General features: G+C 48.1%; 1 protein-coding gene across 7 annotated transcripts in view; it reads right to left on the bottom strand.

The window, feature by feature from the left end:
- The window catches only part of NFASC (neurofascin), a 187097-nt gene that overhangs the window by 70554 nt on the left and 103183 nt on the right, over positions 1-13360 (bottom strand). For 3 of the 7 annotated variants that reach the window (XM_007470673.1, XM_007470674.1, XM_007470669.1), the window contains one exon: positions 506-676. In XM_007470673.1, coding sequence (XP_007470735.1) covers positions 506-596 — 91 coding nt within the window. In that variant the 5' untranslated portion in view covers positions 597-676. Of the gene's footprint in view, positions 1-505; positions 677-13360 lie in introns of those variants that run through there. The other 4 variants (XM_007470668.1, XM_007470670.1, XM_007470672.1 and 1 more) reach the window with 2 other exon arrangements.

Raw genomic sequence — 13360 nt, 5'->3', positions numbered from 1 at the left:
TAATGTCTCATTTAGCCAGTCTTTTGCAAAAGTAATCTCCTTCTCAACCCTCCCAGGCCATCTGTCCTCCTCATCACTTCAGCCAAGAGGACCTGGACATATGAGAAAGGCAAATAGCTGTCCACCACGCTCGGCCCCTGGAAACTCCACTTCGATAGGTAAGTCAAGACAACGGAGGGCCGAGGGAGGGGTGTGGAGGGAAGAACTCCCCAGCGACACTCAGACTTCCAAACTCTGCGGGCTCTGGTCCCACTCAGCAGGCTCCAGGCAGCCATCCTCGCAGCCACGGCCCTGAGAGACGGCACTGCGACTCAAGGTCTCAGGTCCCCAAATATGAGGCCACCTGCATCGATTCTTCGGAGGGAAACCCAGCTCTGAATCCAGAAGCCACTGCTTCCCCATCCCCAAACTTCTTTGAATGGTCTTCACTCTCCCCTGACCTTCCCTACCCTCCAATTCCTCTGCCACAAATCAGGAGAATAAAAGAGGACAGCGCAGGACTCACGATCCATAGGAATCTCGATGGCCCCGCTGAGGCTGAGCAGGCAGAAGAGGAAGGCTGTGTGGACCCAGGGCGGTGGCTGCTGCCTGGCCATCCCGAGCACTGGGCCTCGCTCCCTGCTCCCTGGCCCACAGCCTCCAGCCGCTGTAACTGGGCCTCCCGGACAGAGCTCAGCTGTGGAAAGAAATGTGATGACAGGTGAGTTTTTCTTGAACTCCTGGTTTGCTCCAGCAATCCTACAGGGCCTCGAGGACTCAAGGGTCCCCTTGGTTATAGACCTATGTTCTCATACAGGGTTTCTTAACTTTGCACTATTGACTTTGGGGACCCAGTGATTCTTTGTGTGGGGGAACTGTCTTGGGTTATTATAGCATGTTGAGCAGCATCCCTGGCCTCTACCCACTAGATGCCAGTAGAGCTCACTCCTGCCTCCAATCAAAAAAAACGTCTCTAGACATTGACAACTGTCCCCTGGAGGGCAAAACCACCCCCTGTTGAGAACCAGTATTCTAGAAGGAAGGGCAACTCAGCATAGAACAGTCATGAAAACAAACACTGGCTCCTAGGTCCAGCACCTAGAAGGTGCCATGCACTGAGCCAGCAGGAAATGCACCAATCTCACAGCCTCTATGAACCACGTGTGATGAGTGGACCCGAGGCCGAGTGTGTCTGGGGTAGCAGCACAGAGACAAGATCACAGTGCTGTCCTTTGACCCAGAGAGGGGGGAGGGGGGCACACTGTGGGCCAGAAGTTTGGTAAGTGAAAACTTGGTTGCCCCAAAGACTTTTTGTAAATGAATGATTTCTGCAAATACTTTGTGCAGCTAAATATTTGGTGGTGGTCCCTGATGTTGTCCCTTAAGAGATAAAGGCAGTCCTGAGGTGAGGGCCCAGGACAGGAGGCTCCAGGAAGGTGGGTGGAATAAGCAACATTTATGACAGCACGATGTTCACATCCTCAAGCACATCCTCAAGCACCAGACATCATTCCAGGGCTTACAGGGGTAAGGGTTAAAAATGCCTGTCCAAGGAGCCTGGAACAGGTCCTTGAGAGACAAACCCTTTTCCCCTTGTCCTGAGAGAGAAGAGCAAGAATGGCCGAAGCTGAGGCTCAGATACTGAGCTATAAAACTGCCCGAGGCTCGGAAACACGGAGTTGTAAAAACTGGTCCATTTTGCTGTTCTACCTACCATGGGGCCAAAGAAAGCAAAGAGGACAGTGGGAGGCAGTTTCCCCACAGTTCCTCCAGCTTTGCTGAACCAACAGCCATCTATCAAATGGACACATTGTTTAAAACAATTTGGCAGCAAAACGAAGCCTCTATCGCCTGTACAACCCCACCGTCTCGCAGCTTTCCAGACTGAGGGTGTAAGGCATGCCCTGCGCCGGGATGTGAGCAAACTAGAGGGTGCTGATTCAGATTTCAGCAATTTCTTTCCTGGAAGCTGGGCCCAATACCAGCCTCCAACCTCATGTGTATTTCTGGACCCCATCTGCTGGTCTCCTTTCCCATTGCTTCCTCCTTGGTTTTGGAGACCACTGTTTCACGCCAATTACTGCAACAGCTTCCTAAGTGGTCTCTCCCCACATCTACTCTTGCCTCTCTGGTTCATTCTGCATGCACAACCAGAGTGCCTACTCCTCAAATGCAAGTATAAATATGCCACTCCCTCTAGTCAAACTCACTAGCTCGCTGCTGCTCCAAAGTTGAAGCTGAAGCCCGTGAAATGGCTCAGAAGCCCTGCATGATGCAGCCCCGTCCGCAAGGTCATTTCTTATCACCATCCCCTTGTGTTCTGTGTCCCGGCCACCATGGGTCTTCTACCAGGTCTTTCAGTGCATAATGCTCTGTTGTGCTGACGTCTGCACAGATTAACTTCTGTCTAGAACACTCTTTGCACCTGCCTTCTCTCGTTAGGCTATGCTAAGTATGACTTACGTGCCCCCTTGTCTGCGCTCCTGAACACCACTCACGACCCCCTATTATAGCACTTGTCACTTTGTATCCTAAAAGTACTCTAAAAGTCACTAGTCTGTACCCCCTATAGAAAGGAAGGTACTGTAAGGGAAGGTGCCTCGTCTTGTTATTCCTGGAATACAGCACAGTGCCTAAAACACAGCAGGCACTCAAAACCATGTGATGGATGGCTGAAAAATGAGCAAATAAAATAATAAACCACTTGGATCACATGTTTTAAACCTGTTTCCCCATAAAACCACCAGGCGGCGCAGGAGAACACAGGCTTTGGACCTGGGCAGCAAACTGTGAAGGCTTCCAATCAGTGGAGGACAAAATTCCCTCCCTACACAGGCACTGCTCTCTGGCCAGGGAAACATCCAGCTGTAAGAGAGTTAAGAAAGTAGAAAATCTCCCAAGGCGGGGACTGTCTGGCTGGAAGGCATCACAGCAGGTCTTTGGTTCTTTCTCCTAAGATGATCCTCACACTGTCTCAAAAAGAGTCTGCTAATGCCTCTCCATGGCTCCTGCATTTCCAAAGACTAGACTCAGGTTATCCAACTGAAACCTTAGTGCTGAGGGAACCAGCACCAGGGGGAGGTTCAGCTTTCCTTCCAGGAGGACAGTGGGGATGGCTCCAGTCTTGGCTCCATGACCGCCATGTTTTGTTCAGGAGCTGCCAAGTGGTAGGAAGTGATGGGAAAGAGAAGGATATCTTATTCTGGGAATCTTGATGGAAACGGGAAGCCAGAAGCTATTCATTAACTAGATACACATTGGCAAGAAGAAAGTCCAATTATTTGGGGTGTCTTTAACTCACAATTTAAAAACACAGCAGGAAAAGAACAGAGAAATAATCACATTTAGCTGTTTGACAATTCTCTCTCTCTCTTCTCCTGGAATCCAATTTTTCCAATAAAATCTTTAAAAAGGAAGATAATTTAAAGAGCATGTAGCTTTATGCAATCCCCTTACTTCTCAGATGAGGAAACAAGAGCGGAGAAAGGGGAAGTGATGTGCTCAGGGTCACTGTGCAGGTTAGTGGCAAAGCTAGGAAAAGAACCCAGGTCTCCTGATTCCTAGCTCAGGGTGTTTCCATCCAATTTCCCTGTCTCTCAATATGCATGACAGGCCCTAAGCAAAGTTGCAACTTAAAAAAGAAATGTATAGTTTGGCAGTACCTCAAAAAATTAAGCAAAGAATTACCATATGAGCCCGTATTTCTGCTCTTAGGTATATGCCCTAAAGAATTAAAAACAGGGACTCAAACAAGTACATGTACACACGTGTTCATAGCAGCATCATTCACAATAGCTGAGAGGTGGAACGAGCCCAAATGTCCATCAAAGAATAAATGAATAAACAAATTGCAGGTTATCGCTGGGAGAGGAGAAGCAGACCATCCAGCCAGGGGCGGGGCTTGGGGGTGGAGTTGTCAGGGCTCTTCAAGGGAAATGCTATCTAACTATGGAGCATCCCGTGGAGGAATAAGGAAAATCCCAAATCCTTGAGAGGGCAGATAGAGGCTGCAGAAGAGGGGGTGGTGATGACTGTCTCGGAAAGTCGGAAGAGGGCGTGGAATTTTTCTGTTTAGCTCCATGGGGGCAAAAGAAGGATCAAATGGGAGGAAGTTCCAGAGAGGCAGATGCTTCTCTGAGATGCAAGGAAGAATAATCCACAGCCATCGTACAAAACCATTCATGAAAATGAAACACACCACCCACACACACTACCACTGTGATGTACCTGAAGGATCCTTTTATATCGAATCAAACAGGTAAGAGGTGAACTGTAAGGCTATAAAATACACTGAAGGGGGGGCCTATTGCATGGGGAGTGAGGAAAAGAACAAAAATAAATAAAACCAAAAGAGAAATCTTGTGTGGACTGGTGGTGTACTATGAACTAGAGAATATGATTAATTCAATTCTTGTGTATCTGAGATGCCCGCACCCCAATCCACTGTGTGAAAAGAAAAGCCAAAAAAAACAAAAAACAAAAAAGAAGAAGAAAGAAAAGAAAAGAAAAAAGAGAGCAGAGTCACCTGAATATGAAGCGTTCTGCATGTGATGTGCTGAGCTCACTGCTTTTCATAAAGAATCCATATGGCATTTGGTCAGGTGTGTCCCTGACAATGTGCCCCCACAGGAGGGAAACTGGATGCTTATCAGGATCACCTGGGTGCTCTTTATTTAATTTATTTATTTATTTATTTTGTGGTACGCGGGCCTCTCACTGCTGTGGCCTCTCCCGTTGCGGAGCACAGGCTCCGGACGCGCAGGCTCAGCGGCCATGGCTCACGGGCCCAGCCGCTCCGCGGCATGTGGGATCTTCCGGGACCGGGGCACGAACCCGCGTCCCCTGCATCGGCAGGCGGACTCTCAACCACTGCGCCACCAGGGAAGCCCCCCTGGGTACTCTTTAAATACACAAATCCTTGGACCCTCAAACTTCTAGGTAGGGCGTCAAATCAAGCCTGCAGATTAAAACATTTTTTAAAATTTGAATGCCCTTAGAACCTCTGTTATCTTACATGGGGGTGCTTCACACACTTAGGCCTTCTTGAACTCAAGGACTTTAAATTTGCAAGCCCCGAGGGAGATTTGAATTCAAAATATCTAAGATGGGGCCCAGGAAAGAGCACGTGAGTTGAGGGATGATCAGCCACTGGTGGGGACAGCAGACATGACAGCCTCTCTCGGTTGAGTTCAAGAGCATTGGCCATGCAGCAAAACCACCTGGGTTTGAAGCCGCTCCCCACTTACAAGGGGGGGATCACGGGCAAGTACTGAAACTTTGGAGCTTTGTATTTCTCATCTGAAAAATGCAGATAATAGAAGCACCTATTCCAGAGGGCTGCCACTGTGACTTGATACCCCAAATCCTATATAAAGCACTTAACAAAGCATGGGGGCACAAGCTCAAGAAATGTTAGCTACTGCTATCCATCGGGCTTTGAACTACCTCCAGGACACTACCAGCAACAGCTCCAAGGAGGAATACTACTTATCCAACCGCAATCAGAGTGCTGTTCTATTTTTCCTTTCTTCTGGGTCCTGGTTTGCTTTCTTTCCCCAGATTGGGGGGCCCCTGGTGTTGATTCCACAAGCTGTCCCTGGCAGATGGATGAGAGGCCCACAGCTCCCACAAGCTGTTGCCGTCAGGAGCTCCCCGCATTCCCGCAGCCCCATTCTGAGCAAGCTGCACTGGTGTTCACAACACATCTGAAGTGATGGGGAGAAAAGACAGGCTGCGCGGAGACACGCCTCAGTCGGCAGCACCACGGCCCCTGCAGCAGAACCCGCCTTGGACTTTTGGCCAGCAGTCAGCCGGCCATTCGTTCACTTACCAGACCTGGTGGCAGGCGCCAGTCTAGGGAATATACAGGGACAAGAGCTGAGGTTTCTCTACTCTTGCAGAGCCTACGTCTCAGTGGGGAAGACAGGAAATAAACGTTGAACAGCAACAACAACAACAAAATCAGGCAGCAGTAAGTGCAAAGAAGGAAATACAATCTGACCTGCACACAACGTTTACAGTAGCCTTTTCCGTAACTGCCAAGTTGTCCTTCAGTAGATGAACAGATAAATAAACTGGTCCATCCAGACAATGGAATCTTTTTTTAGCACTAAAAGGAAATGAGCTATCAAGCCTTGAAAAGACATGGAAGAAACTTAAATGCCTATTAGTAAGTGAAAGAAGCCAATGTGAAAAAGCTACCTACTGTATGATTCTAACTATGGAACATTCTGGAAAAGGCAAAACTATGGCGACAATAAAAAGATCAGGGGTTGGAGGGAAGGAGGGATGAACAGGTGGAGCACAGAGGATTTTTAGGGCAATGAAACTACTCTGTATGATACTCTAATGGTATCATTATAATTTGTCAAAACTCATAGAATGTACAATACCAGGAGTAAACCCTATTGCAAACTATGGACTTTGGGTGATAACGATGTGTCAATGTAGGTTCATCAGTTGTAACAAATGTACCACTCTGGTGGGAATGGTGATGACACAGGGGTGGCTGTGCATGTGTGGGGGCAGGAGGCATATGGGAAATCTCTGTACCCTCTGCTCAATTTTGCTGTGAATCTAAAAGTGCTCTAAAAAATAAAGTCTATTAAAAAAAAGAAAAAAGAAACTACAGTGATGGTGATGTGATAAAAGAAAGTGAATGGTCAAGGAAGGCCTCTGTGAAAATGTGACATTTGACCAAGATATAAACGGCAATAAGGAGCCAACCTTGTAAAGATGGGTCAGAAAAACATTCCAGGCAGAGAGAACTGCCTGTGCAAAGGCCCTGTGGCAGGAAGCAGATGGGGACATGCAAGAAACTGAAAGAAGCCGGTGTGACTGGAGCTTGGCGGGGGTACGTGGGGAAGAACAGAACAAGTCGTAGTCGGAGAGGGAGACAAGAGTATACTCCCAGAGGGCTGAAGGCCAAAGTAAGGAATTAAAATATATCCTAAGCATGTCAGGAAACTATTGTAGGGTTCTAAGTGGTGAACCGACCCGATAAGATTTGTTTGTAAAGACCACTCTGCTGTGTGGAGGGTGGAATGTAGATCGACAACGCTGGAAGCAGGGAGACCTTGTAGGAGGCGCTGTATCCTCTGGGGCAAGGCCAGCCCCTCAGCTTCCAAACCCAGAAACTTCATCACACAAAGTTTTATTCCTGGTGGTGAGGGCAGAGCTGAAAAATTCTGCAAAAATCTTTTAGTGCTGGGTGTTTTCGATGGGTCCAGAGAAGCTGGGCGCCTTCTTTGGAAGTGCCTCAGGCCCTCTCCGAGGGGGAGGGTGGGTGGCTAGCTGCTTCACAGTCCTTGTTTTACATTGGGCTTTTGCATAAGCTTTTGTTTCAAGAAAGGATTCTGTTAGTAAAACAAAGAACTGAAAACCCCTGTGCAACAGCCTAACTTCCCAAATGCAGAAACCCTGCGCCCAGTGGCAAAAACATGTGAGTGCAACAGCCAGGTGCAGGCGTGAGGAACAGCACACCAGGCTGGGGCCGCAGCACTGCACTGGAAACCGTCTGGCTTCCCGTGGCTGGCATTTCCTCACTGAGGCCTGGGGTGCCTTCTTGGGACAGCCTCAAAATCCCTGACTCCCCTGGTCAACCTGTTTCCATCCCCACCCCAGCTGCTTCTGTCCTTTATGTCTCTCTTAAAATAAAACGTGCTTCGAAAGCCCTCCCTGATCAGGCCCTTGCATACCTGCCCAGTCTCATCCGCCGCTCCTCCACTCATCCCCAGTTACACTGAATTATTCCTAGTTCCATGAATAGTCCTTGCTCGCTCACCCACCCACTGAGAGAGGACAGCACAGACGACGGCCACACCATCTACGACAGCAGGAGCGTGGCCCACAGCCTCTGCAGCGACAGCCCAGAGTGGTCAGGACTCAGGCAGTGACTACAGGCTTTCAGATATTTTTTACCAGTATTTCCAACTCAAGACCAACCAGGGAAAGACAAATATGCTTCTCAGACCAATCACATAGGATGCCTGCTTCCACTTAGCCCGCCTCCAGGTGCCCATGTCAGTCTGAGCATACAGGAAGCCTTCCCTTTCCTTCACTAAAAACCTGTCCTCTCCCCTCTCTGCCTTTAAGTCTCTGCCAAAGTAAGTGATGGTGGCTGACTCCCTTGCTATAGCTCACTCCAAATAGCCTCTGCTTGTTCTCATTTGGGTGGCATTTATTTTCACACTAACTTTACATAAATTACTCTCTTTTCCTGGCCTGCCTTTTCTGCTCTTTCACTCAACTTTCTGTTACCTTTCAGGCGCAGGGCAGGTGACACCACCTCTGGGAAGCCTTCCTTGGTTTCCCTGGAACACCCTATCCCACCAAGGCTGGATGCAGTCCTCATTCTCCTTGCTCTCAGAGAATTCTGGGATATACTCGCGGTAATGAGTGCTAGGTCTTGGTGTAGATTGTTGTCTCCCCAGTGAATTCCTTGAGGCTGTCCAGCACACAGAGAACCTAGTGGGCATTTACTGGATGTTTATCCAGCATCCTTGCTCTCCTCCTCCCGTCCACTGTACCTGTGTTCATCAGCTCTCACTGCCATTACAAAATACCACAGACTGGAAATTCACTGTCTCAGTTTTGGAAGCTGGCAGTCCAAGATCAAGGTGCCGGCAGGGTTGGTTTCTCCTAAGGTCTCTCTCCTTGGCTTCCAAATGGCTGCCTTCTTGCAGTGTCCTCACACAGCCAACGCTATTGGATTAGGGCACACCGTAATGACATCATTTAACCTTAATTACTTATTTAAAGGCCCAGTCTCCAAATAGAGTCACATTGTGGGTAGACCTTCAACATATGAATTTTTGGGGGGACACGATTCTGTCCATAATAGTACCCACATTTTTCTTCAGCAAATTTATCTCTGCCGCTTTCTCAGAATGATCCTACCCCAATTCCAGGGCTAGCTTGTGATTAGTATAAGGAAATTAGCATTTCCTACCCCTCACCACTATGCCTGGTTTAGGAAAGGACACTTCATCCAGCCGGAGGCAGTGTGCTTCACGTAGACTTCTGCTAAAAGCTCTGCAAAAGACAAGTTTCCCCCTTTCTTCTGAAAGAGATCCGGTGAGGAACCCCGCTAAGGGGAGAGGATGGAGCTTCAGGGAGTGGGAGTAGGGGCGTCTCCAAGCATAATATGAGGATAATCCAACACTGCGGAAGGTAGAGAGAAGACACAGGAAGACCTGATCCTTCGCGTCACTGAGTCACTGATGGAGCATTTCCTGAAGCAAGCCCTACTTGGGGATTTTAAATTACTTGTGTGTTTATATTAAAAATTCTCTTGAATTTTTAAGCCAGCTGGAGTTGAGTTTTCTATCACTTGGAAATGATAGTGCTATCAGAATCAGAAATGCCCCTAGTATGTTGGTTGAACACATAAGCTTCCCGTGACCTCCACTTTCTGTATTAAAAAAGCATTCCTCCCTCCACCTACCTGCCTGCCTCTGCCTGGACCCGGCCCCAACCCTCTGCTCTCAATTGGTTGGCTAGTGGGAAGCTGCTGCATAGCACAGGGAGATCAGCTCGATGCTTTGTGACGACCTAGAGGGGTGGGATAGGGAAGATGGGAGGGAGGCTCAAGAGGGAGGGGATATGGGAATACATGTATACATATAGCTGATTCACTTAGTTGTACAGCAGAAACTAACACAACAGTGTAAAGCAATTATATTCCAATAAAGATATTAAAAAAAAAAAAGAAAGAAAGAGAACTCAGGGCATTTCCATCTCCTGAGGCCCTTAAAATGTAGCCAAAGTGTGTACTGTGCTGGAAACGAAGGAGATAAAGCCCCCCAGCAACCCCCTGTGCTAATGGGGTGTGTGAAGAGGGACACAGGAGGGTGTCGTAATCAGTGCTTTTTTTCCCATCTTAAAATAAATAAATAAATTGGGGAAAAAAAAAAAAACCCCAAACCATCTGCTCTCTCCTGAATTTCCAAACTCTTCTCAACTTGCTCCCTGCCTTAGCAGAGAAACATGTTCATGAGTTTCTCTTATAACAAAACCATAACATCATTCTCTGCATCTCACAGCCTCCCTATATGTACCTGAAGTTTTTTCTTCCATTTCTTTTCATAAAAGTTTTTTTTTTTTTTTTTTCCTACAGTGGTCAATGGCTTCTGCCTTTACTTATTTCATTCCCATTCACTCCTCATCCAACAACATCCTGGAACTCTCCTGTCTGGGCCTCCCATTGGCCTCCCGATGGCCAAAACCAGTGTTCTCAGTCTTTATCTTGCCAGACCTCTTGGAGGCACTAACACTTGTTAACCACCCCATCCATCCCTCCTAACATCCTTTCCTCCTTGGCCTCTGAAACACCACCCTGGGGCCTCGTTTTCTCTCTGGGCCTTCTAACCTCCACGATGGCACTGATCACACTGCTGGATCCTCTTCTGCCTGATGTCCTCAGTGTCTCCATCAGGGTTCTGACCCTCCATCTCTATTCCTTGTCTTTGTTGGTGGTACCCACCTAAGTCACCAAGCTAGACACCTGGAAGCACCCTTAAATCCCACCTCTTCTCACATCTCACATCCAGGCACCAAGGTCCTTGGACTGTCTCCTTCCTGGTGTCTCTCATTCCCCCTCCCTTCTGCATGTTCCCACCTGTTTACCTCTGATAAATATCATGTCTCATGAACCACTGCAATAACCTCCCAATCGGTCTCCTTCCAATCCATTCTCCATGTTGCCATTACAGTGATTTTTCTAAACCGCCACCTGATCATATCAGTGCTCTGCTGCAAACCTTTCCATTTCTCCCCATCAATCTATAAGATCAAATCCAAACCCCCAAGCGTAGCATATAAGGCTCTTTGAAATCAGGTTCCTGGAGGCCTCTCCAAGCCCACCCAAACCCTAAATGCTTCCTCACTGAATGCTGTGCCATTTTCTAAGCATACCACACCGTTTACAGCCTCCATACTTTACCCGTGCCATCCCCTGTGCTTGGAAAGGCCTTCCCTCCTTGTCATGTGATTAATTCCTACTCAGTCTTCAAGACCTCACTGCTCAGACATCTTCTGCTCAGTGTAGAATTCCTTGTGCTTAGCCTGTGTCCCCCACCCGCAAGCAGAGCTGAGAGTCCATCTCATCTCTACTGTAGCTTAAACCTGCCTCTCTGAGGCCCTTAGCACACTGGCAAAACCATGTGATTAAAGTAAGGGTTGGAGACCTTTTCTGTAAATGTCTAGACATTAAATATTTTAGGCTTTGTAAGACAGACGGTCTCTGTCACAAGTACTGAACTTTACTATTACAGTGTGAGGGCTGCCATAGACAATAAGTGAGTGGATGGGCGTGGCTATGTTCCAATAAAACTTTATTTACAAAACAGGCAGTGGGCTGGGATTGGCCTGAGGGCTGTAGGTTGCTCACCACTGGCTTACGCTTTCTCCCCTCTTTGTGGAATTCGTGAGGCTCAGACAATGCCCTGATCATTTTTGTGTCCCTAGTGTCTGGCAGAGTCCCTGGCAGGAAACATTTATGGAAAGGAAGATCCAAGTAAAGATCTCAGTCCTGCCACTTATCTTTTGTAAATTACTTGTTTTCTAAGCCTTTTTAAAAATCTCAAAAATGGAAATAAATATTCCCGCTTTGCCTGCTGCAGAGGCTCACTGTGAGAATCACATGAATAATGCATAGGAATGTGAAGCACAGTACAGATGGAAGCTGTTTCACTGTTCAAGTGACTCCACTACACACAGACCTTTATCAGGTAAACCTAAGTCCTAGAGAGGGCCTGTGATCTGCCCATCGTGCTGTCCATCTGCTGGCCGGCCTGGGGCTTAGCCACAGGCCACTCTCTTCCCTAAATCATCCTCCTACTCTGGGAGCTAAGCCCAGGGGTGAGGTTTCTCGACCACTTCTCTCCCCGTCACTCCACCTGCCTTCTCCTAGATTCCAGATTCCACAGGTGCCCCTGGGCAGGTGTGAAAGAAACTGTGTGTGCAACAGATGAATGGCTTGATGGCCTCCAAGGCCTCCCTGAGATTTGAAGATGGTCTCTGGGTTAGCCATGGCCGCTGAGCCTGCGCGTCCAGGGCCTGTGCTCCGCAACGGGAGAGGCCACAACAGTGAGAGGCCCGCGTACCGCAAAAAAAAAAAAGAATAAAGAAAGGGGAAAAGTCTGGAAGTGGTTGGGGCTCAGGGAGATCATGAGCTTGGAACCAAGTTCAGTTCAAAATGCCCGGCGTCGTGAACAAAACAGCTCTGCAGGTAGTCTGAGGCTGTGCTCCCGAATTACTGCCTGGGGATACGCACACCAACAGATTAGTGCTATGAGGCCACGGGGCCAGCAACTAGCTCTTAGAATAAACTAATGGAATGACTAGAATAGTACTACAAGAACCAACTAAGGAATACACTCACACATCACTGCCACAGGATATTGTGGGGGAACAGAGAGATAATAAAAGCCCGACAGAGCCAACGCAAAACTCAGCCATTCTGCATTAGATTAAAAACAAACAAACAAACACGCAGCAGGGTTTATTACTATAGGTGCCCAGAAGCAACCTGTTCAGAAATCAGAGAGAGGAGCTGAAACAAAAGAGGAAACAAACAAACAAAAAAAAAGAGGAAACAGAGGCACGTCAAAATAAGTGAGGAAGGGCCGTGTGTGTGAGGTCTGAAAAGAGCTCGGAAGTATTCCAGACTGGGCTGGGGGGTTCCCTGTAGACAGGCAGGCAGGCCCTCTTAGCTGGAACTCAGGACTAGGATATAAGGAACTTCTCAAGTAATCTGTTCCCAGTACAAACCAAGAACAGTTGTAAATGACTTATACATAAATATAAATCTGAGTGGCTCAGGTTACTGCTATAATAATCACATTTTCCCTCACTTTCTGTTTTCTTTCTTGAAGAACAGAGAAAGACCCAGTGTGTGTCCTCTATCACGTTTCTTTTGGCAGAAAAAACAGTCGAGGAACTGGCCTAAGAGACAAAATCTACACTCTCTGTGCACCATGCAAGCCCCCGTGACTGGACTCCCGCCCCGCTCAGCCTCCTCTCCCGCAGGTCCAGCCCAGACCTCGCACCACTCCCCAGACCGGCCAGGTGCTTTCTGGACCTTTGGCCACACTCTGCATAGGCTGGAAGTGTTATCCCCTTACCTCTCTACAAGGCCCTCAGTGCAACCTCTCTGCGATGCTGACCCTACTTTCCCACTGAAAGTGGGCTGCAATTTCCCCTGTGCTCCCCAGCACACTCTGTTCTAGGGGTCATTTCCTCCTGCCTGCGGGAATAGTTGCTCCAACATCCATCTCCTGCATCAGACTCTGAACTTCTTGAGGTCAGAGTCCATGTTTTGTCTCCCTTTGTAGTGAGACAGTACGATAAATATTCGTGAGGCGAGTGAACAGCCATCTTA

Source organism: Lipotes vexillifer, unplaced genomic scaffold, assembly GCF_000442215.2.
Source record: "Lipotes vexillifer unplaced genomic scaffold, Lipotes_vexillifer_v1.1 scaffold1122, whole genome shotgun sequence".
NCBI lineage: Eukaryota > Metazoa > Chordata > Mammalia > Artiodactyla > Lipotidae > Lipotes > Lipotes vexillifer.
This window is presented reverse-complemented; position numbering and strand designations above follow the sequence as displayed.